Below are 26440 nucleotides of genomic sequence, written 5' to 3'. Positions count from 1 at the left end.
ATCCTCCGTTGATTTCTGCTTCATGGACCTCTGGTTTCCCTGTACTGAAGGCTACAATCAGTTCCTTGGTCTTGTTGACACTGGGTGAGAGGTTGCTGTTATGACACCGCTCAGCCAAGTTTCCATTCTCCCTCCCGTATGCTGATTCATCACCACCTTTGATACGGCCCACAACAACGGTGTCACCAGTAAATCTGTATATGATGTTGGAGCTGTACTTAGCCACACAGTCACAGGTATAAAGACAATAACTGAAGAACATTGATAATGGCTGGGGTGACCCATCTTGTAAGGACACTGCCCAGAAGAAGCACTGGCAAACCATTTCTGCAGAACAATTTTCCAAGAACAATCATGGTCATGGAAAGTCCATGATTGCCTACATCATACGATAGATAATGAACAAATGGGTCAAAGACAGAAGAGCCTCGTGCATATAGTAATATAATTCATATCATTATTACTTTACTTCATATTCTAAATCCACTGGAAATAATAGGAAAATAATTACAGTGCAGCTGTGATAGTCTGTGAAGTTGTTCACAGTGTGCGAAGTCCCTCAAAGGGCTGCTACTCAAGTTCAGGCTGGACCTCAGCCCCATGCTCCTTATACACAGGCTCCCAGTCGGGAAGGTTCACGAGGAGGATCTGCTGGTGAGCTTGCTCCCGTCCCTGGCCACGTCAGCCATTCACAGCTCTAGGTGGTGGAGTGTTGAGGGTTGAGCCAGGGCCGACTGCCTGCCTGCCCCTCTTCCGAGGATATGTCCGTGCCCTGCTGTCCTTGGAGAGGGAGCAGGCGGTCACAATGGGTACAGAGGGGGATTTCCATGAGCGGTGGTCCCCCCAGCGAATTGACAGTTTTATAGACTGTAGTAATCATATTTCAAGTTGAACTTATTCACTGTCTTGTAAATACTGCATGTATTTGTTGTGTAAATAATCTTTTATAGTTTTGAAATAAAAAAGCACCTCTGGTGCACTATGAATTTGAATAGTTGGTCCTATATTCTTTGTATTATACACCTCGTCTGTCCTTTTCATCAAACTTTTAAAAGTCATTCTCCATTTAGCCTGCCTGTTCTTTTCCCTTTAATTCTTTGTTTATGTGCTAAACATAAACTGCCAGTCCCAAATTGGATCCCTTCCATAAAATTACAAATGGTCACAGCAAGGTGATTTGCGTGATTCTTGATATGCCGATAATTCAGTGGAGTTGCTATATACTTTCTCCAAAGGTATTTCCAGAATCTTTTCCTCTGTCCTTCTGATAATGCTTTGCCGTGCAAAAATTCAGAATAAGTTATCTCTTTCCTTTAGAGCCTCCATATCCTCAACATTAGGGATGATAGCCAGAGAGAGGATATTGCATTGATAATAGTTCGATTATTACATTGTTAATGTATTTTACAGCCACAGTGTTGGTGTTACCTCTCCTGTGCTTCGAAGGTCCTGCTTCAGGTAGCCCATAATCTTAGCATTGTACAGGAAGGCAGGGTTTGCTGCTTCCTGCTGGACCATTTGTTTTGTTACAGGTGTGAGACACAAACCATGTGTTGAACCACCAGTTATATAGCTATTGTAGCCAAGAGAATATTATGAAAGAATATAATTAAAAACTGGGATAGAAGTAGAGCTTCCACAGGCGGCAGTTGAACCAGGCCATTAGGATTTTTGCGGTGTTTTTCCTGAGCTATGAATATTTTCTCTAGATTTAGTCTTCCAAGAGTTTGCACCCTACAATTCAGCATGAAAGAGTAACAAAGAAATGACTTAACAGTAGTAGTTGGTCAAAAGACACCGCACACACAGAAGTGGGTTGCCTCTGCAGGATCCCATAAAGGAATGATCCTAACAAAGTTAGTTCCTCTCCTTGTCAAAGTAAATAGTGTTTACATCAGTGTATAAAAAATGTACGGGTTTTTGACTCAACTGGGCAAGTGCTTATGCTCCGGATGGGTCTTCTCCTTTGTGCTCAGCTGGTCTTCCATGACGTGTAGCTGCTGCTCTTGAGGGTGATTGGACAGTGACAGAAGAAGGAAACAATGAGGCTGTAAAAGCGGAAATTTCTTGGAAAGGCGCAGGTGGAATCAGTGGGTAAACATGGACTTCTCAACAGAACAACTGTACTGAGGAAGGAAAGTAGTACGACACGTAGTGCTGGGGATTGGCACACCACTCCACGGCATGGAAGAACAAAGCAACACACACAAAATGCTGAAGGAACTCAGCAGGCCAGGCAGCATCTATGGAAAAGAGTACAATTGATGTTTCAGGCCGAGACTTTTTGGCAGGACTGGGAAAAAAAACTGAGGAGGAAATTTAAAAGGTGGAGGGGAGAGGAGAGAAAAACACAAGGTGATGGGTGAAACTGGGAGGGGGAGGGATGAGGTAAAGAGCTGGGAAGTTGATTGGTGAAAGAGATATAGGGGTGCAGAAGGGGGAGTCTGATTGAACAGGACAGAAGACCATGGAAGAAAGGAAAGGGGGGAAACAGCACCAGAGGGAGGTGATGGGTGGGCAAGGAGATAAGGTGAGAGAGGGAAAAGGGGATGGAGAATTGTGAAGGGAGGCCATTACCGGAAGTTGGAGAAATCGATGTTCATGCCATCAGGTTGGAGGCTACCCAGACCGAATATAAGGTGTTCCTCCAACCTGAGTGTGGCATCATCACAACTGTGGAGGAGGCCATGGAGAGACATATCGGAATGGGAGTGGAAGAACAAAGACTTGTTTCCCCACAGTAGGTTCCCAGATTCCATATGGGCCCTTAAGGGAAATTGGTTGATGCCAGAAAGTAGCACCAAGGCAATAGATAACCAATAGTCTCACTGGATGACAGAAAAGTAATACCCTACTCCTTCTAATTCCTCTAGCAATCGACAATGAGTTAGGTTATTCTTCCAAGACAGTGTCCTTGGTGAACAGTAAGTCGCAAGTCTGCTGGACTGCTCTCAATACAAAACTAAACCAGGAAATACAAGTGATAACGGGACATGAATGGAAACTATATTGACCTGGTGTTGTTCCTGGCAAAGATTTTAATAATGGGTGACTCAAGGCAGGAGGTAATGGCAGTCTGCTGATCAAAGACCAGCTGACTGTGAAACATTCTGTAAAATTTAACTACAATGTTGAATTTCACTGCTGTTGGGAGAGATTCTATTGCTCAGGTGTTTAGTCAGATAAAGAGAGGTGTAAAGTTTACTGGAGCAAAAAAATAAATGGCTTAACATTCTTTTACTGAATACAGTTTGCCATCTTGGTTCACCTCAGTCAATCCTTTCTGATACCCTCCATCCTGTCTCCACTGATCTTCTGAAGGAAACTTTTGCCCCAGTCCCCACCACTATCCCCAGACCTCAGCATCTAAACTTTCTTCAGATCTTCCCATCTTTCAGCTTCAACCAGATCTTCCTACCCTTAAGCTTCAACCATCAATCCTTTATCTACGTTCAATCCTCCGACTTCTCTGGTTTTTGTACCCCTCTGCCCTACTGACCTCTGATAATACGTATTTAGAATTAGTGTAAAATGTGCAAGCAGGGAAAGAGACTCAAGCTGAGAAGTGGGAAAGCGCTAAGCTGTTTACCAAATGCATAAGGCATTGAGTGTGTGAGTACACAGCGGTGAGGGGGTTGGTGTGCAATAATTTGAGAGAACTGGAAAGATATAAAGGGATATAAGAACCAGAGACATTTGGTACCTTAACAAAATAAAGTGAAATAAGAGTTCTTCTCAAATACAGATTATTAATTATGTCTTTTTGAAAATGCAGAAATATATGTATTTTCCAGTAGAAGAAAGGCATAAACCAATTAAGGGAAGTTGTTACTTAAAATTATTTGCTAGCTTTTTCTAATTTACCTCATGTGAAATTACTGTGATTGTAAGCAATAGATGAAAATGTTTTTGTACACAATCTACTGTAAGTATAGTACACAAAACAGAATATGGAAAGCCTCTGGGAGCTGATGTTGTCCATTAACCTCTTATTTTATGGACCAGTGCGATGACAGTAGGAAGGATTTATGAATGCAGGCAAATGAAATTTGCCTGCAAAGTTCTTCACAATTCACATTCTTCCTATATCTGATGTTGGCACATATGTAACTGATTGTGATAAGTCTGTGACTGATCAACCCAAACCACGGTAGGAAATACAAAGCAAACAATCGTGAAGCATTAAGTTCATGTGTGAGGGGTTGTGGATGGGGGGGAGGCAGTGTTGCAGGGAGGATATGATGGAACAGTAAACACGAGATGGATTGAAGGCACAGAGTTGATATTGCAGAAGAAAAATGAACTGTAAGTGAGTGTTTTCATTTAATGATTTTCTGACTGAAATATGTGCTGAGTGGCTCACAGAATCATGTATTGCTCAATAACCATGATGACTTCCCTTCTTTTCCCCATGCTTTCTCACTATAATTAGGATCTATAAGTGTTTGAGAAGGGGTTATTTTTCAATGAAAATTAAGTACAGTACAGTATTATCTCATCACCACATACAACCAGCAAGAATGAAGTCACCCCACAGGTTTCATTCATTCCCATGTGGGTTCTGTTTCCCTCAGAGCAAAAACTACGTAGATCAGACCGACTTGCACTGAAATCAGAACAAAGGGAAGCAGTCACTTACTGCGATGAACGTTGGTAGAATGTTGATCATCTTTTTGTGCTTATGGAAGGAAAGTGATGAGCCCTTGAAGAATGATTACTCTGACTGGAAAATAATACAGTGGTACTCGGTCTGAAAATACGCATCACGTTGGTAGAGATGGATAATATAAAAGTAATAATTGAATTTCATTGTTGAAAGGTCAATTAAGAACAAACAGAAAGCAACCAAGAGCAAGATTGGATTGGTGGATTTGAGGTTAATATTCATTCTTTTGTATGATTGGAACTGAAGTGGCACAGCTGTAAATTTGGTTCAATTCCCTCGTAGAATTATTGAAGAATTCACATCTTTCTTATGGTAAATTCAGTATATATATTATTTCTGTAGAGACTGCGGTATTCTGGTGCTTCAGTAAAATGGCTGTTACTCAAGGCATTTTGTGGATATAGAATATTAGCTCATTAATTATATTAAATATCACAACTGCACAATCCATTTTTCACCTAATATCCATAAAAACTGTCCAAAAGTTGGATAAACCATGGTTTTTGTTGCCCCTACAACCAGGGCAAACAAACTAGTTATAGCTGTCCCATTGTTCTCCCCACTGGGGCCAGCTAACACGGTGAATGCAGAGTGATGCCATTTGGTCTGATAGTCGAGTGGGAGGAGTGCACCGTGTGATGCACTTATCCATCAATTTGTTTTTTCACTTACGAAGCAGAATATTCTGAGTTTTGCAAACTTGAGATAATATGGCATTGCAACAGAAAACGTTCTATGATTAAACCTCACTGAAGAAATTGGACATTTTCCTTTGGAATTGCTTGTAACTCCATTGTACTTGTTCAATCATGTTAGAACTACACAGAGAATATTTCCCCTTCCCTCAGCTTACATGGTACACACACAAAAAAAAAGACAAAACCTTGCCACTCTACCTTAGACACCTGCAGTGCACATGTGAGTTGCTGTTGTTTCAACCCAGGGCCAGTTTTGTATACCTCTTTCCTCCCTATTAGAAGGGAAATAGTACACAGATATCTAAGTCTAGATGCTGAGTTTCAACAGAAAACATCAGCTATTTCTTTCTCACCACAGTTGCTGCTCAGCTTGCAGTTTGATGCTCTAGATTCCAGTATCTGGAGCCCTTTGCATCTCCACACAAATCTCTGAGCATTGCTTCATATTAGCTGTGATTTTAGAATCAACTGACTGAAACAGATGGTACACTTACTTCGATTCAGCAGCTTGTCAGCTGTTAAGTAATTGTATTATTGTGGTAGACACAGCTTCAAATGGCCAACTTTATAGTAATTTAAATAAATTCCTCAACTTTTATATATCACCCTAAAAGGGCAATTAAAGTTGTAAAAATCAAAACTGAATTACATTCTACCTATGACATGTGCCAGTGAGGGTAAGAATAGGATGATTTGGCTGATGAAGTGATGCAGCAGCCAGGGCTTCAGATTTTGGGACCATTGGGATCTCTTCTGGTGAAAGTATGACCTGTACAAAAGGAATGAGTTACACCTGAACCCAATATCCTCGTGGGCATGTTTGCTAGAGCTGCTAGGGAGGGTTTAAACTAATTTGGTAGGGAGATGGGATCTAGAATGATAGGCATGAGGATGGGCCAGTTGGTATACAAGTAGAGGCACTGTGAGGAAGGCCAGGCAGATGATAGGGCAAAATTACACTCAGTGGGATAAGTTGGTAGTGTTACATGGGGGAAAGATTGAAAAGAGTGATAAATACAGGACTGAAGATATTGATTTGAATGCACGCAGTGTACAGAACAAGACAGATGATTTTGCCATGCAGTTAGAGTTTAACAGGTTGGCCATTTGTTAGAGTTTAAGAGGATACCAATTTTTTTCTCCAAATATATGAAAAGTAAAAGAGTGAGAGTGGATATCGTATGCTGGAAAATGACACTGGAAGAGTAGTAATTGGGACAAAGAAATGGTGGACGAACTTAATAATTACTTTGCGTCAGTCTTCGCTGCGGAGACAGTAGCAGTATGCCAGAAGTAAGAGAGTGGCAGAAGTGAGTGTAGTTGTGATACTAAGGAGCATGTGCTTGGGAAGCTGAAAGATCAGAAGGTAAATAAGTCACCTGGGCAAGATGGTGTAACCCCAGGGTTCTGGATGAGGAGGCTGAAGAGATTGTGGAAGCATTAGTAATGATCTTTCAAGAATCACTAGATTCTGGAACGATTCCAGAAAACTGAAAAATTGCAAATGTTACTCTATTCTTTAAGAAGGGAAGGAGGTAGAAGAAAGGATATTATAAGCCAGTTAGCCTGACTTCAGTGATCGGGAAGATTTTGGAGTCGATTACTAAGGATGAAGTTTCAAGGTACTTAGAGATGATAAAATAGGACAAAGTCAGGATTATTTCCTTCAGGGGAAATCTTGCTTGACAAATCTGTTGGAATGCTTTGAGAAAATAACAGGCAAAGGGAAGGCAGTGGATGTTGTTTACTTGGATTTTTAGAAAGCCTTTGACAAGGTGCTGCACATGAGGCTGCTTAACAAGATAAGAGACCATGGTATTGCAGGAAAGACACTAGCATGGATAGAAAATTGGGTGATCAACAGGAGGCAAAGAGTGGGAATAAAGGGCTTTTTTTCTGATTGGCTGCTAGTGACTGGTGGTCACCTGGTCACCTCAGGGGTCGGTGTTAGCACCTCTTTTTTTCACATGGTATGTCAATGACTTGGATGACAGAATTGATGGCTTTGCGGCCAACTTTGCAGATGATACAAAGATAGGTGGAGAGGCTGGGTAGTGTTGAGGAAGCCTGGAGTCTGAAGAAGGACTTGGACAGATTGGGAAATGGCCAAGGAAGTGGCAGGTGGAATTTAGTGTAGGGAAATGTATGGTCATGCACTATGGTAAAAGAAATAAAGACTTTCTAAATGGAGAGCAAATTCAAATATCCAAGTTGTAAAGGGACTTGGGAGTGCTTGTGCAGAACTCCCTAAAGGTTAACTTGCAGGTTGCGTCAGTGGTCAGGAAGGCAAATACAAGAGGACTAGATATAAGAGCAAGGATGTAATGCTGAGGCTTTGGAAGACAATGGCCAGACTGAATTTCATGAGCAGTTTTGGGCCCCTATCTACGAAAAGATGTACTGGCATTGGAGAATGTCTTGAAGGGGTTCACAAGAAAGATTCAGGAATGAAAGGGTTAACGTGAGGAGCATTTGATGGCTCTCGGCCTCTACTCATTGGAGTTTAGCAAAATTAGGTGTGGGGGATCTCATTGAAACTTATGAAATATTGAAAGGCCTGTATAGAGTGGATGTGGGGAGATGTTTCCTATAGTGGGTGAGTCTCAGACTAGAGGACATAGTCTCTGAATAGAGGGAGGCCCATTTAGAACAGAAATGAGGAGGAATTTCTTTAGCCAGAGGGTAGTGATTCTGTGGAATTTGTTGCCACAAGCAGCTGTGCTGTTCAATTATTGAGTATATTTAAAGTGGAGATTGATAGTTTCTTGATTAATCAGGACATCAAAAGTTATGGGGAGAAAGTAGGGGGGGGACAATAAATCAGCCCTGATGGAATGACTCAATGGGCCTAATGGCCTAATTCTGCTGCTAAAGTCTTATGGTTTTTAAAAAGAATTCTGTTTTTAAACATCTCTTTCAAAGAAGTTAAAACTAAAATATTAGACTTTGATAAACCTTAATCAAAGTACAAATGTGTCTTTAATTATGATATTAATCAATTACTGCAAAGTCTAACTTCCCAGCAATGAAACAAGAAAGAATATTACAAATATCCTGGTAGGGAACTAAATTGGCTTCAAATGTCCATAAAATGTTTCCTGGAAAATAACATTTTACGATTAGGGACACCTAACAAAAATTGCTGAATATAATGGAAACTATTGCAAAGTAGAAGCACACTAGTTTCTTGTTCCTTGAGTGCCAGCCTTGACTGTGTGGCAACTCACCTGACAGTGACTGTCACTCCCAAGATTTGGGCACCTGATCTACTGTAGGTTGGCAGTTTCGCTCAGTTGCTGAGAGAGTGCTGGAATAAAAAAAAATCTTTAGGATGAGACTTTAAACTAAGACATCTGATTTCTGGGGTGTATGTATATTTATGTATTCATTTAGTGATGTCACGTAGAATAGGCCCTTCCGGCCCTTCGAGCCATGCCAGCCCAGTAACCCCACAACTCCAGTTAACCCAAACCTATTCGTGGAAACGATTTAAATGACCAATTAATTTACCCGGTGCATTTTTGGACTGTGGGAGGACCTGGGAAAAACATTCCACACATTCCACAGGGAGGAAGTACAGAGTCTCGTTACAGAATTGCGCCGAAATTGAACACTGACCCAATGACCACATGAAGAAGAAGAGTGCACTGCCTTTCTCAATATTACCCTCAATGAATAGAATTCAAAAAGATTATTTCAATATATTCTGGCAACATGGGTTACAGCATTTCCTTACTTTCAAGAATAATTAATTCAAATACTCCATTGGATGACGTCAGAGTTTTGAAAGGGCATGGCTTCCATTTCCATCCAGATTCAATGTCTGGCTGCAATAAGATGGAAGTACTGATCTCCCCCTCTCTCTCACTCCCTTTCTCTTTCCCCCATGTTTTGGAGGTCCACAATGACCTCAGTCCAATTTTCTTTGTATCTATACCTGTGCCTGCACGTGATCAAACCATGCTGCTCGTTTGTGAAAGGATCAAACCTGATGATGTGGGATAAAGAACACTGTTCTGTCATCTGTTTGTTGATACGAACTCCTCAAAGCTATTTAGATCCTTCCCCACTTTACAGGAAACGACTTAAGGATTTGAAGGCTTGTCGAGTAATGACACAGCTGGAGTTATGAACAAAGTTAGGTTCTTTTATCTGTAGCTAACCTGTGGTTGTGAGTTTACTATTAAAAAAATGGAGACTTCAGAAAGAGTTGAGGAGCCCCAAAACTCTGGCCAGTCTTTCTGGCAGCAGGAGTCTGAGAAGTCCGGGGCCTGAGGGAAGCAACATATTGTCAAGAATATAAATTAGTGTTATATCTTCTATCTTCTGTTCTTTTGACAGAGCACAAGCTATTGATGGAAATAAGAGTTGACATTTTGCACTGCTTTTCCGAATTACTTAATTTTAATTAGGTTTATTTCTTTGTTTCATAGGAACCTGATGCCCCGGACACTGGAAGGGCAGATCACCATGGAGAAAACCCCTAGTTATTTTGTCACTAAAGAAGCCCCGAAGCGGATCTTCTCCATGTCAAAAGATACTAAACTGATTGTGGTGGTCAGAAACCCTGCCACCAGGGCGATCTCAGATTACACTCAAACCCTCTCCAAGAATCCAGCTGTTCCAAGCTTTCAGATGCTGACCTTTAAAAACATTAGCACGGGCCTCATTGACACATCCTGGAGTGCAATCCGCATTGGCATTTATGCCAAGCATCTGGAAAACTGGCTTCAGTATTTTCCCCTTTCCAAGATTCTCTTTGTGAGTGGGGAGCGGCTCGTTAGTGATCCAGCTGGTGAGATGGGCCGCGTGCAGGATTTTTTGGGGCTTAAGAGAGTCATTACTGATAAGCATTTCTATTTTAATGAGACCAAGGGCTTCCCTTGCCTGAAGAAGCCTGAAGGCAGCAGCCGGCCTCGTTGCCTTGGTAAGTCAAAGGGAAGGACTCATCCTAAAATAGATATGGATATTCTTCTTCGGCTTAAAGAGTTCTACAGGCCATTTAATCTGAAGTTCTACCAGATGACAGGCCATGACTTCGGATGGGAGTAAAATGCGTCCACCAAGCACAAAAAAAAACTGATAATTAATTGCATATAAAGAAACTGTGTTTGTTCATTTTAATCTTTTCTGAGCACTCTGTTTCTTGTAAAATTGCCTCAATTTTGCTAGCATTCACTGAACCTTTTACAGATCATTTTTATGCTGAACAATATAAAAGAAGAATGCAAAAATGTCAAACAACAAATCAAGAAATAATTGTCACAAAAATTATAAGTGCTACTTTCATAGTTGAATGACATTGAAAATTAACTGTAAGATCATAGCACTTAGAAATGCCCAGTATCAGGGATAATCATTGGTGGCTGCAAAATTAGAAATAAATGTTATTGCTAGGCTTTTTTACATACTGATCCCAAAAAATGAAGGCAAACTGAATCTTAATCACAAAATTAGCTTAATCAGAAGTGTATATCATGAATCTGATCAGGGTTCACTGTTTGCTTGGCATTTCAAAAAATCTGTCCCTTTTCCTATTTCAGGATTTGTCTATCTATTTAGTTCAGATGGTTGTCTTGTTTTTAAATCCTCTAAACCTATATATGATTTGCATCAATACCATTTTCAAAAAAATGTTATCTTGTCCAGAATTAAGTACTTTTAATATAGCAAACAATGGATATATAAACAAAATTTACACAATGAATTCACTTTTTCGGGTTTGGACTCTTGGGAAACATTCTGTGTGTAGCCCTTGAGGATCTCTTCATTTGCTATAGTATGAAATGGACAAAAATATCACCCAGAATTCAACCAAATTTTCTTTATTGAGCCTTAGATTGAAAAATATAATCATACCTGATTCAAATTGACTCAAATCCATAACTAACTGAATAACTTATTCATTAATTGAAAAAATACTATAATTTCTTACATTTGTACCTGGTGTACAAAATCAAATGTAGTGCATGTGATTATAGTTTTTTGGAATTGATTGGCACACAGTCAGTTACCATCTATTGATGTCTGTTTGTCAATGAAAGGAATAATAATACCATTGAATACTCTGAAAAACTGAATGAAGTTTGGGCATGTTAACCCAAATTTAATTTGGCATCTTTGGCCTTTTCCCTATTTCTCTCCCAAGTATATGTATGAACAAGTTAATGACAAATTTGTTATCTGTGCCTGTAGCCTATAAGCTACTAAACTGGTTTCCCTCTTGCTAGCTGGAAGAAAGTAGTTCTACCTACTGTAAATGATAAAACTATGCTTAAGTAAAGAATAAACCATAATTCAGTGAAAATGAGCAGAAGTATACAAAGAACTAACCCCATGTCATTTGCTTTATACATGAGTTTGTCTTTGAAAGTGCTGAAGATGTTATAACTTAATATTATCACCATAAAGGGAATGCAAATAATGTCCTATTGCCCAAGACATTGCTCTACAGACATTGCTCTACAGACATCAAGACATTGCCCAAGACTCTACAGCCTAACACCAATTTACTCTGGTGATGAGTGCATCACTGTTATGGAACCAACAGGAAGTTCTGAAGAAGAGTGATTTCATTTAACGTCAACCTTTTCTTCCTGATGATTCTTATCTACTGCTTGGACATCATTCTGTGGAGCAAAAATGCATAGAAGGCCAATCTGTATCCTGTTAAAGAACCAGATTACATCTCCACCTCCACCTCTCGGATAAGAGCGAAAGTTCTGTATTCACAATTGGATCATCATCAGAAGTGAAAAAGGCATCTTCCTGATATCAAATGCAACCATTTAAAATGGCTGCTTTGTCGTTAGCAAGCTGAGTAAATCACATAATGAGAGCCTCGCAAATCATGACTTGGTACAAAGTGCCACAAGCAAACTATAATTATTTTGAGAAACTCATTTAAAGATGGAAAGTTCATCCATCCATGTTTCATTTTGTTAACAAAAAGAGGCAATCCTGAAAATTTTGACTCTTCCTTCTGGATTCCATACTTTTAAGCTGTTATTTTACATTGATATTGTTTAATGTTGTATTCATAATGTATAGTTAAGAGTAACTAATATAATTTCTTTCAACTGAAGTCATGTATGTTTTGCACCCTGCTTACTACTTACATTTTTGTGGAATTGCATTACTTTAGTACAGTTCACTTAACACTGAAACTGTATATGGTAATTATTTCTGATGGATATAATTAACTGAAATCAATGTTCTCCATTATATATAAAGAAATTATTATTTTAAGTAATATGTCATCATTTGAACTCTATATTCAGTGAGAAATTATTCTTATTTCTATAAACAAAACGTATTTTCTATCATTTGGTTTCTAAAGTGATAATTCCTCAAAAGAGAATGTTTTAATTTTTTACTTTCAGAAAACACATTCAATTATAAAAAAGATTTCTCTGTCAAACACAAATCATGGTTTTCTCCACTTTAGCACGCTCATAGAAATTGTATTTTTATTATTTCTACATTGAGAGCAATGTAGAAAGTTTAACAAGACTTACATTTTGAATATTGATATATTGTGATGTTCTTCCACTAAAGTTGCATTTGTGTTTCAGCTCCTTCCTTAATTCATTGTGTAGGTTTCTGTCTCAGTGGAAGACTGGAAGTTAGAAACTGCATAGTTCACAAATACAGAGGTATATTCCATTGGATTATATTTGATATCTCAGCAGGGTTCTTCACCAAATGTGTAGTAATTTTACTAATAAGGTAATTTATCTTGGGCGCCATTGTGCATAACGACTAGACCATTGTAGCGCAGAGCATTAGAATTCAGAGTTCAATCCCACCATCCTCTGTAAGCGGTCTCTGTACGTCTTCCCCTTGGAACGTGTGAGTTTTCAATGGGTATTTTGGTTTCCTCTCACAGTCCAAAGACGTACTGGGTAGGTTAGTTGGTCATTGTAAATTGCCCCGTGATTGGGTTAGGGTTAAATCGGGGTGGTCAGATTTTGCCGGGTGGTGTGGCTCAAAGGGCCAGAGAAGTGTATTCCACGAAGTATCTCTAAATAAAAATAACCTAAACCAAACCAGCTTAGATCTCGATCAAAGCAAAACAGAAAGAAAACTTCTAAAACAACTGGTTGAGAATGGATAAAATTGCTGGAAATTTTATCCCACATGATTTTACACTGAAGTGGTTCTAGTAAAATCCATTTAAAGTTAGAAGAGATGAATTACGGTCTTAAAGCACAGCGTGCAACATACACCCATTTGGAATTACACTACAGAACATTGTTAATAAGCATTTCCACTAACATTAACCCCTGCAACACTATTTCTGGAACAGCCTCTGGTGATTATGGTATCCCTCGTGAGCAAAGATAAAACCTACTGTGACTTCCCTGCTGATGATCACACAATGATTTTCCATTCCCTCTAAAGCATATAGTCCTCAAGAGGCATGTTTTAAAGGCAATTGACTGGTTTTTGTTTTGAAATATTTGAGAGTCTAACCAAATAATTCAAATAAACCAATGCATTCAAAGTGGCCATTTGATGGCAATGTGAGAATTAGTTCCTTAGTATTGCTGGAGGTTTAAATTCTCAAATTTACGTGTCAAAAATATAGACCCAAAGCCATTGTTATAAATGTACAGTCTCTGTGGTGTTCGTACATTCTCCCCGTGACTACCTTTGGATGGTTCAGTTTCCGCCCATATCCCAAAGACTTGTAGTTCGATAGGTTAATTGACCACTGTAAATGCCCCTACTGTATAAGTGAGTAGAAGAATCTGGGAGTGAATTGAAGAGAATGTAGGGAGAATAAAAAGATGATGGTGTAGAATTAGTGTAAATATAATAGTTAGAGTTGGTGGGCCAAAGGACCTGATTTCATGCTGCATCTAGAACATAGAACATAGATCAGTACCACACAGTGAAGGACCTTTAGCCCATGATGTTGTGCTGACCTAATTTACTGTAAGATCAGTCAAAGCATTCCTTTTTTCCCTTTCATCCATGTATCTATCTAAGGGTCTCTTAAATGTATCTGCCTCTACAACTACCCCTGGCAGTGTGTTCCACATGCCTATAACTCACTGTGTAAAAGAACTTACCTCTGATGTCTCCCATCCGCTCTATACTTTCTTCCAATCACCTTAAAGTTATGCCCCCGCATATTCGCGATTTCTGTCCTGGGAAAAAGTCTCTGGCTGTCCTCTCTATTTATTCCTCATCATTTTGTTCACCTCTATCAAGTCATGTCTCTCTATGGTTCTAATACTTAAAACAAAGGTAAGTGGCCTTACAGTGTTTTTATTAACTTCTGTCCTTCCTCAGGATATTGAGAAATATGTTAAAACTTTTGCCCACTTATCTTCATATGTAATTCTTATTTATAATGAATTGGTAGGATTGCATTTAAATTAACTCATTTGAAATGTCCGTTATTGTTACAAGGATCTTATTGTGGTATAGCCCACTGCACTTACCTCGTGCTTGTTTCAGTCTGAGTATAATATTGCTCAACCTTGTCTGTGTCACTTACTGACAAGGTACCTTCTCTGTGCGTCATTAGTGTCATATGGTCAAGTATGCTAATTTCATATTTACAATTGGAGAGCAACTTTTGCTGCTATGAAAAGACAAAATCATAAATGGACATTGACGCATACAATCAGTGGCTATTGGTGCCAGCCAGGGTGATTTGAATATCACAGAAACTGCTGATCTCCTGCGATTTTCACACACAACAGTCTAGAGTTTACAGAGAATGGTGCGAAAACAGAAGAAAAAAACATCCAGGGAGCAACAATTCTGTGGGGGAAAATGGCTTGTTAATGAGAGAAGTCAGAGGAAAATAGCCCGACTTGTTCATGTTCTTCTGCCTACCACTGTTTTAGCACCTGGTTCAATTACTCAAAAGAACCAGGTGTTGGGCAGAAGAGCAGCTCGGAGTGCACATCATGTCGAACCTTGAAGTAGATACAGACAGAAGACCACACCGAGTCCCACTCCTGTAACTAAAAAAGTGGCCACTGAGTGTATGCACATACATCTTAACAAAATGTTCAAACACCTTGACAGAAATGTACAATTATGTTTTATGAAGACCCATCTGCTAGTGTCTGCACAGCCACTAAGAAAACCACAACTCGACATCACAGCATAAATTATTAACAGCTTGAAAGCCATTAAGGAGGAATTTCATACCAAACTGTGCCTGCTATATTTTTGTTTGCAGAGTTTAATAGTAATTATTCCATAATGGAAAACATTAATCTGAATTTCTTAGTAAATGGTTATGAAACTTCAAAAAGTTTGCGGTGTGTTTGTATAGTCCATGGCCAGAGCTCCTTTTGCATGAAAGTTCCAGGGGAAGTGTTAATACCCAAGAATTGTATGTTTTAATGAATAGTAGTCCAGTTGATATAAAAGAAAATAGCTAGTTTTTATTCTCCACATTTTTCATGGCCTAGGAACAATGATATCATTGCCAACAAAAGTCACCGTGAGCAATTAAAAGTACTTCTCTATTGGCACTCCCCTGGGACTGTATAATTCAGGGACAAAATGTCTTAAAAAAGCAAGGAGCCCGTCAAGATGAAAGTGGGCTCAGGACTAACGTGCTGGGAGGCTATGTCACATCTGCTGCAACTTGTTGTCAGTTTCACTGGCAGCTCAGTGTGATGGACTGCAGTCCTCGTGTTTGGGTTTTGTGTCCTGTGACATTCTACCAAATTATTCTCAGTGACAGCTTTAAAGTTTCTCAAAGTGCCTGTGAAAGCCTCAAATGCTGATAGTGATCCTATTAGCCAGCTGAGTGAATACATTCAGGGGCAGCCATATTGATATGCAAAAATGCAGCTTCAGTCTAAAGAGTGTCTGTGTCTCCCTTTTGTAAAACACCCGTACTTTTTAAGAGCTAGCCTTTCTCCAACTGCACAATACCATATAGACTGCAGTATTAAGAGCATCGAAAGCAGCCACAAACGTATTGAATTTCAGATCGCAGACTCATTAAGGATGCTCAATGAGGTCTTGCAAATACTGCTCAAGGGGATTGACTGCGAGGATTTGGATTTTTTGAAGTGTTGCACAATCCCTTGTTGAACCTAATTGCTGCCCTTGCAGTTAGGGGTCAAGTGTTTGTATTCATTAGATTGGACCTTGGGCACTTGTGCTTTGTCCAACCAGAGTCTCCACTTCATCACATCTTGGACAATATATGAGTGTTTTCTGTTACTGAGAAAGCACCTGAGACTGAACTTGGTAAGAGAGATTTTCAAACTCTTAGTTTCTTCAATGAAGGCAGAACCTGCGACTTAGCGACAAAGTGGAAGAAGGCCATTCACAATTTGTAACATTTAAACAAGCAAAATGCTTAAACTTCTACCCCAAACCATTCCCACTTTTGTCCATACATTTCTCTGAACCACTGTTGTTATTTTGCAAAGAAAGTAACTGCTTCATAACATTTATTTTTGTGCATTTATTCCTTCTGATACAATCTGATATTTTAAATCATTTCATTATTCTATTATGAATGATTATGTAAATGTAATAACTATAAAGACCATATTGATTTTGAAAGATAATCCTCTTTATATCTTGGTCTTTATGTACTGCAGCCATTTAATTAAAGAGTACACTAATATACTCATTTAGAATTGGTTATATAAATGAAACCTTAAAACACAGAACCATAATGGGAATGCCTGAGGTATCTTTTAAATATATAGTTATAGCAGACACCAGATTAGTATGCAAAACAATACGCCTGAGGTCTGGAGGATTGCACATGTCGCAACTTGTTTAAAAAGAGAGAGATAAATTCAGCAGCTATAGGCCAGTCAGCCTATTGTTAGTGGTGAGGGAGCTTTTACAGGCAATAATTCAGAACAATTTTAGTGACAATAATCCACAAACATTTTAATAAAATTAAAGCCCATGGGACAGGCAGGACAATTAAGAAATGGGCTAAGGGACAGAAGACAGAGCTCGTTTTAATTGGCTGGAAGCAGTGACCAGTTTTGTTCACTGGAAGGCTGATAGTCAAAGCATTGCTCTTTGAAATGTATGTAAATTACCTCCACATGATAAGGATTCCAGACTGTATATGAGATGAAACTTGCAATGAGGATTGAAATGGCAGGTTTTAGGTGATAGCAGCAGAATTTCAGGAGGGAACTGACCAATTGGTAACATGGGCAGACACAAAATTCAAAACACAGATATTACTTTTTGGTAATATTGAGGAGAAAGGTAAACATAGACACATTTTGAATGTGACAGGACTAAGCACGAAGCCTCTCAATAGTCCATATGGACTCATTTAATAGTGGATGAATAATATTTAGAATTAAAACTAAACACCAAAATTGTATATATCAATCTCTCCTTCTGATGTGACATGAATATCAATTTCTCCTTCTGGTGAACAAAAATATCTCCCCCCCCCCCACCATTTCCCACTCTTTCCTTTTGCTTCCTCTCCCCTGCTCATTACTTCCGCCTGGGTCCCCACCCCCTTCTCTTTCTCCGATTCCCCACTCTCCTCTCCTATCCGATTATTTCTTCTCCACCCCTTAACCTTTCCCACCCACCTGGCGTCACCTATCACATTCTAGCCAGCCTCTTTTCCCTTTCCTCACCCCCCCACCTTTTAATTCTGGCATCTCGCCCCTTCCTTCTAAAGAAGGGTCTTATTTTTAAACGGTGATTGTTTACTCTTCCATAGATGCAGCCTGACTTGCTGAGTTCCTCCAGCATTTTGTGTGTGTTGCTTTGGATCTCCAGCACCTACAGATTTTCTTGTTTTTGTAAGTTGTATGAATCACTTTTTAAGCATCAGCCGAAGCATTTTGTTCATTTCCGGGCAGAGCACCTTCAGGAAATATATTAAGGTTTTAGAAAAGAACTTGACTGAAGGTTTATCAGAGTGACCAAAAAATCCAGGAGAACTCAGAAAATGTTAAGAGTGATAAATAATCAAAAAATGCACAAGCAGTTTCGAGTAACCGAGGAGAAACAGTTAACAGTGTCAGAGAGAATAGTAAGCAGAGGACGCGGATGGGTGACTGGTTAAGGAACCCAGAAGCCGCACAAGGAAACACTTTTCCATAGCAAGCTGTGATCCTGAGCGCACTCCCTCAATGGGTGGTGGAAGTGGATTCAGTGGTAGCATTCAATGCTTAAAGAGAAATAAAAATTACAGCCCAAGTGGAGTAGGATTAGTTGGATAGATGTACCACAAAGCCAGCATAGTCACAGTGCTTTGAATGATTCCCCTCTGTGCTAAGTGATTCTATCATTCACGTTATTTTATATAGAAGTTTTGCTTTGCTGAAGTAGCCTGGGCTGCTTTAATGAAATGTAAATAGGTCAGCAATACAGAAATATAGAGGCCAGGTTTTCTTTGAGTGTGGAACAAAGAGTAGTGTTAAGACTATTGCAGTTCGGGAAAGGAAGTAGCAAAGGCATGCTGATTAATGGTTGATAATCCATAAACACTGCTGGTAACCGTATTTGTATACATCAGAAGAGGAAGTTTAGTTAGTGTCTGATATACAAAATTTCTTAGACAATCACTTAGAATCAAGGATGACTTACTCCTAGTATTGTAGGTTTTGAAATGGCTAATGAGGCCATTGTGGGGATGATGGTGCTGGGGGGGAGGGTGTGTAGGGTTGCTGAGATGGGCTGGTAACTACTGTTACGTATGCAGGACCTCAATCTTCTTACTACCATCCCAAAAGCCCATATAGAGGTAAAAACAGGGGATAGGCCATTCAGCTCATTAAACGTCATGAATTTCAACAGAGTCATGGATAATCCAACATTGCAACATTCCTGCATTCCCCCCTCACTGATTTCCTCACAGATTAGAATTAGATCTATGTCAACGTTAAATACAGCCAAGTACTCTGCCCTAACAGCTCTCTTCCAGAAGGAATTTCAAAGGCTCACAATCTTTTAAGTCAGGGATTCTGAACCATTTTTATGCCCTGGAACCCCTACCATTAACTAAGGGGATGTGGATCCAGGTAGGGAACCCCTGCTAAGTCTCCATCATCCCAATCTTCAGTGGCCTCTCCTTTATTTTGAGGCTATGCCCACTCAACTACTGCAACCTTTCCACATTTCCATGTAAATTGTATCTCCTTCCGATCTCTATTTGTATAGACTGCCTTCCTCCAAATCCTTAGTATATATTGGAAACAGTTGTGGCTCCAGCACTGATCACAAGTGGTGTCCCACTTGTTATGGACAGCCAACCTAAAACTGACCCCCATAACTCTACCCGTAGCTTTCTACCAGTTAGTTAATCTTCTATCCATGCCAATATGATAATTCCAATAACTTAGGATCTCACCTTGTGACTTAATATTTTATGAGGCACTTTGCATGTTTTCTGAAAATTCGGCTGCAATACATCTATTGGTTCCATGGCTGTTGAGTGGTCCTTTGTACTCCAAGGAAGTGCAGGTTGAAGCTTGCACAACAGTTGGCTTCATGAAGTACATGTCAGATGATGGGAGAATACAAGCAAAGTAATATTGTGGTAAGAAGTACCTCATCCTATTTCACAACTGGCAATACTTCACCTGGGTAAAATCGATCATACTGTATATTCAGAAAGAAATATTTTCAATTAATCAAAACATTACAGTTTAGTTATTCTGACTGTGTACAACAGGTGAAGAGAGTGCTTAGTTAGTCTATGATGAACTCAAACATAGCTGAATAAACTGCCAAGTCATGTGAATTTATAATAGCCCTTTGAGATATTAGAGGATTTGTTCTGTTCTGATTACCGATGGTGATTGGATGCTTTATATTCTCACTTGAGAGGTATATTAAGTCACAGCAAGCCAACAGTACTTGTTAAAAAAATTTCAGGCATAAGCATCTTGTTCTCCTTAGAGTTAAAATACAAACAAGTCAACCTGGACTCAGAGGGACTGCAAAAGAAGAAACTACGCCAACAAAATTTATATGCATCAAGATCATGAACCATCAAAGATTTGGTCCTGCAATTTTTCTAGAACTCGGAAATTCCACAAATTGATCATTGATCTTTCCTTCTTAGTTCTAATGAAGAGTGTCAGCCTGAAATGTCAACTGTTTATTCCCCTCCATAGATGCTGCCTGACTTGCTGAGTTCTTCCAGTACTTTGTGTGTGTTGTGTTGATACTGATTCATTTGAACATGGTGTTCTGCCAGCTTTGTGGTATTTATTCCAGTTGGAGACTGGTAGAATTACCAGGGAAGTGATTAAGATCTGATCACAAGTCAAATGACAGGCAGGAAGTATGGACTCCATTGATTAGTGGATCAGTGCCTCAGTGAAATGAGGTATGGGGGCTATAAAGAGCGTCCATGGCGAACAGGGTATTTGACTGGGCTGTACACTTGTAACTGCAGTACTACTTAGTCAATACCATATATGCAGTAACTCAGCCAAAGATCTAAACTCACCTCTTGTTAGAAATCTAGTGTGTCATTAATGATGCATCTATGGAGTCGCTATCCACATTTGAAACAAAGAGGAATAAAACAAGAGGATGTGAATGTAGAGCTGAAGCATCAAATCAAACTCATTGAGCCAATGCCCTATTTCTGGTTATATAATTAATGAGACAAAGTACTATCAATTCTATCCCAACTAGAATGGCACAAATAAAACTGGAAAAAGCAATAATAATGATTCCAACTATTTGTTCCACCACAGAAATATTGGGGAGGAGCCAAAGGAGTATGTATGATATACCAGATGACCACTCGAGAAGCAGCTTGCTAAATTTATGAAGGACACCATAAAGTACAGTTACAAAATAATTCAAAATCTAAAAATATTGTATATATTTTCATACAATGGTGCCATTTAACCCATTGAGTCTACATTGGTATCAGCACATTTTATAATCTCATTAGCTCGTTTATTTCCCTATAAGCTTTTCTCTCCCACATTTCTATAAACTACCCTTGATCCTCCTACCAGCTGTTTCACAGCCATCAATTAACCAACCAACCAGTGCACAACGGGGTGTGAGAGGATAAGAGGAAACCTACGCAGTGTGTAAGTTCCACACAAGACCACCATAGAAGTCAGGAGTGCAACTGGAAGATTGCAAAGAAGCAGTGCTGACTGCTGTACCATTGTGTCCTCCACTGAAAACCATAATATTTCTAAAGTGCATCTGAAGTAAAACTTACTTAGAAAATGTGCAGGTTCTGTTATATCTCCCCCAACGTCCAAATATTCACATCTCAAACAAGCTCATAACAGAGTTAAAATGTTTTCTGCCAAGTTCTGAAGAAAAAAAATCTTTAACATTTCTGCAAATCCTATCAATTATAATCAAAAGCATGAGATTTAATTTAATTCTCTAATGCCAGATTTAATACCATAAATGCAGATATTTGGAATGGTACCATGTTTTGGGTTAACTTTTTCTTTGTTTGCTCATTACAGTCTCTGAGTTTAGATTAACAAAATCAACATCATAATATCAAAATATGCAAAGATGAAATCAGTTCATTAAGCTTCAATTTTCTTTGCACAGCTTAATTTGAACTATTTAACAGAAGCCCTTTCAAGCAAACCATAAAAAGATATATCATTACTTATAACTAAAATACCTAGAATACTTAACTTGTTGCCCATACCCTTTAACTTACAAAATGCATTACAATAGTTTGAAAAGTATTTTATAATTTCTTTTGTATTTTTGTGAGTGCACATGCTTCTGTTTTATTTGTATCAACATGGATTAGTTGATTAGATTAGAGTTGAGAATTTCTGACTATGTTTGCCAATCGTATGTTATAATAGGACCACTTTTGCATAATCTTGAAGATACATATGCCAGAAACAGCTGGAGAAGTGGTAATTGGAGCAAACTGGCCAACTCGGATTATATATTCTTGCAAATAATTTGATTTAAAAATATCTTAGAACATGCTACTGGATTGATCCATGTCTAGCCAAGTTACAGTTGAACTAGCTTGAAATGCTTGTAAGAACATTGAAACATGGCGTAGCCATCTATTCTTTCAAACCATTCTACCATTCATTAAATCAGTATTTATCTGCACTTCAAATCTATTCCATATAACCATATAACAATTACAGCACGGAAACAGGCAATCTTGGCCCTTCTAGTCTGTGCCGAACGCTTACTCTCACCTAGTCCCACCAACCTGCACTCAGCCTATAACCCTCCATTCCTTTCCTGTCCATATACCTATCCAATTTTACTTTAAATGACAATATCAAACCTGCCTCTACCACTTCTACTGGAAGCTTGTTCCACACAGCTACCACTCTCTGAGTAAAGAAATTCACCCTCATGTTACCCTTAAATTTTTGCCCCCTAAGTCTCAACTCATGTCCCCTTGTTTGAACTTCCCCTACTCTCAGTGGAAAAAGCCTATCCACGTCAATTCTATTTATCCCCCTCATAATTTTAAACACCTCTATCAAGTCCCCCCTCAACCTTCTACGCTCCAAAGAATAAAGACCTAACTTGTTCAACCTTTTTCTGTCACTTAGGTGCTGAAACCCAGGTAACATTCTAGTAAATCTTCTCTGTACTCTCTCTATTTTATTGACATCTTTCCTATGATTCGGTGACCAGAACTGTACACAATACTCCAAATTCGGCCTTACCAATGCCTTGTACAATTTTAACATTACATCCCAACTCCTATACTCAATGCTCTGATTTATAAAGGCCAGCATACCAAAAGCTTTCTTCACCACCCTATCCACATGAGATTCCACCTTCAGGGAACTATGCACCATTATTCCTAGATCACTCTGTTCTACTGCATTCCTCAATGCCCTACCATTTACCATGTATGTCCTATTTTGATTAGTCCTACCAAAATGTAGCACCTCACTTAAACTCCATCTTCCATCTTTCAACCCAGTCTTCTAACTGGTCTAAATCTCTCTAGAAGCTTTGAAAACCTACTTCATTATCCACAACGCCACCTATCTTAGAATCATCTGCATACTTACTAATCCAATTTACCACCCATCATCCAGATCATTAATGTATATGACAAACAACATTGGACCCAGTACAGATCCCTGAGGCACACCACTAGTCATTGGCCTCCAACCTGACAAACAGTTATCCACCACTACTCTCTGGCATCTCCCATCCAGCCACTGTTGAATCCATCTTACTACTTCAATATTAATACCTAATGATTGAACCTTCCTAACTAATCTTACGTGTGGAACCTTGTTAATGGCCTTACTGAAGTCCATATAGCCAACATCCACAGCTTTAACCTCATCAACTTTCCTAGTAACCTCTTCAAAAAATTCAATAAGGTTTGTCAAACATGACCTTCCACGCACAAATCCATGTTGACTGTTTCTAATCAGATCCTATCTATCCAGATAATTATATATACCATCTCTAAGAATATTTTCCATTAATTTACCCACCACTGATGTCAAACTGACAGGCCTATAATTGCTAGGTTTACTCTTAGATCCCTTTTTAAACAATGGAACCACATGAGCAATGCGCCAGTCCTCCAGCATCATCCTCGTTTCTAATGACATTTGAAATATTTCTGTCAGAGCCCCTGCTATTTCTACACTAACTTCCCTCAAGATCCTAGGGAATATCCTGTCAGGACCCAGAGATTTATTCACTTTTGTATTCCTTAAAAGCGCCAGTACTTCCTCCTCTTTAATTGTCATAGTTTCCATAACTTGCCTACTTGTTTCCCTTACCTTACACAATCCTTCTCCTTACTGAATAGCAAAAAAAAGAAATTGTTCAAAATCTCCCCCATCTCTTTTGGCTCCACACATAGCTGTCCACTCTGATTCTCTAAAGGACCAATTTTATCCCTCACTATCCTTTTGCTATTAATATAACGGTAGAAACCCTTTGGATTTATTTTCACCTTACTTGCCAAAGCAACCTCGTATCTTAGCTTTTCTAATTTCTTTCTTAGTATTCTTTTTACATTTTTTATATTCCTCGAGCATCTCATTTACTCCATGCTGCTTATATTTATTGTAGATATTTCTCTTTTTCCGAACCAAGTTTCCAATATCCCTTGAAAACCATGGCTCTCTCAAACTTTTAACCTTTCCTTTCAACCTAACAGGAACATAAAGATTCTATACCCTCAAAATTTTATCTTTAAATTACCTCCATTTCTCTATTCCATCCTTCCCATAAAACAAATTGTCCCAATCCACTCCTTCTAAATCCTTTTGCATCTTCTAAACCTGCCTGCACGTGGCACTGGTAATAATCCAGAGATTGCTATCCTGGAGGTCTTGTCCTTTAAATTGGTGCCTAACTCCCTAAACTCACCTTTAAGGACCTCCTCACTCTTCCTACCCACATCATTTGTCCCTACATGGACCATGACATCAGGCTGCTCACCCTCCCTCTTGAGAATACTGAGAACTCGGACCCTGACACCAGGGAAGCAACAAACCATCCGGGATTCTCAATCTCTTCCACAGAATCTCTTATCTGTCCCCCTAACTATTGAATCCTCTATTACTACTGCTTTCCTCTTTTCCCTCCTTCCCTTCTGAGCTGAGGGTCCAGTCTCAGTGCCAGAGATGCAACCACTGCAACTTGTCCCTGGTAGGTCGTCCCTACTAACAGTGTCCAAAACGGTATACTTATTATTGACGGGAATGACCACAGGGGTGTTCTGCTCTTTCTGTCTAATCCCCTTACCTCTCCTGACAGTCACCCAGCTACCTGCCTCCTGACTCTTGGGGGGTGACTATCTCCCTGTAACTCCCGTCTATTTCTGCCTCTGCCTCCCGAATGATCCGAAGTTCATCCAGCTCCAACTCCAGTTCCCTAACACGGTTTGTCAGGAGCTGCAGTTGGATGCACCTTTCGCAGGTGTAGTCATCAGGGACAGCTGTGCTCACCCTGACTTCCCACATACTGCAAACAGAGCACTCGACTGCCCTAACTGCTGCCTCCATTACCTACTCCTAAGCTAATTAGATTAATTAAAGGAGCTTACCCGACCTTACCTCGTCCTCAGCAAGCTCGTCCTCAGCCTCTGCTCGCCAAAGCCTCTCGAGCTAAAGCCTTCCTACTCTGTCACCCACTACTCAGTCACCCGCTCCGTTAATCTGCTTGGTTTTTAAATTCTCCCGCTGCCTCACGGGCTGACTTTCAAGAGTTCCAGAGGAACTCTTTGGCTCATAAGATTCATATTAATTATTTGCTTAAGTAAAAATACTTAAAAATTATTCTTTACCAAGACTATATAAATTATTTATACTACCAAATAAGTTGTTGAAAACTTAACTGCATTTCTACAATTATTGCTTCTCTTGAAAATACCTTCTATGCCTTTAAAAACACTGAGATGAATGGCTGAGTTCAAAGTTCAAAGTAAATCTTATTACAGCATATATATATATATATATACAAAATATAATTACATACAACCCTGGGATTCATTTTTTGCAGGCATATTCAAGAAATCAATAAAATAATAGCTATGTCAAGATCAAAGAAAGATCACTCAGAAGACAACAAACTGTACATCAACTGTTGTCTACGTACTTCACCAGTCGCAGCTGTCGGGAGAGTGGCAAAGAGCTGGAAAAAAAACTCACATGAAATCCCAACTAGAATTTGCCAGAAGGCATGTAGGGGACTCTGAAGTCAGCTGGAAGAAGGTTCTATGGTCTGATGAAACCAAGATTGAGCTTTTTTGGCCATCAGACTAAATGCTATGTTTGGCGTAAGTCAAACACTGCACATCTTCAAAAATCACTCCATCCTTCCCATGAAGCATGGTGGTGGCTACATTATGCTGTGAGGATGCATTACTGCAGCAGACCCTGGAAGGCTTGTGAAGATAGAGGGTAAAACAAATGCATTGAAATAGAGGGAAATCCTGGAGGAAAACCTGATGCAGTCTGCAAGAGAACTGCAACTTGGGTTAAAATTTGTTTTCCAGCAAGACAATGAGCCCAAGCATAAAGCTACATAGGAATGGCTTAAAAGCAACAAAGTTAATATCCTGGAGCAGCCAAGTCAGACTCCAGACCTCAATCCAATTGAGAATTTGTGGTTGGACTTGAAAAGG

At 39.4% G+C, this 26440-nt stretch overlaps 1 protein-coding gene across 1 annotated transcript in view; it reads left to right on the top strand.

Moving 5' to 3' along the window:
• Positions 1-12643, top strand: part of LOC132399308 (heparan sulfate glucosamine 3-O-sulfotransferase 3B1-like) — a 211227-nt gene extending 198584 nt beyond the window's left edge. The window contains exon 2 of the mRNA XM_059979555.1: positions 9798-12643. Within this exon, the coding sequence (XP_059835538.1) occupies positions 9798-10416 (619 nt within the window). The 3' untranslated portion in view covers positions 10417-12643. The remainder of the gene's footprint in view (positions 1-9797) is intronic.
• Positions 12644-26440: the final 13797 nt, after the last annotated feature.

The sequence above is a fragment of the Hypanus sabinus genome, chromosome 9 (assembly GCF_030144855.1).
Source record: "Hypanus sabinus isolate sHypSab1 chromosome 9, sHypSab1.hap1, whole genome shotgun sequence".
Lineage (NCBI taxonomy): Eukaryota > Metazoa > Chordata > Chondrichthyes > Myliobatiformes > Dasyatidae > Hypanus > Hypanus sabinus.
The sequence above is the reverse complement of the archived record's forward strand: the minus strand, read 5'-3'. Positions and strand labels throughout refer to the sequence as shown.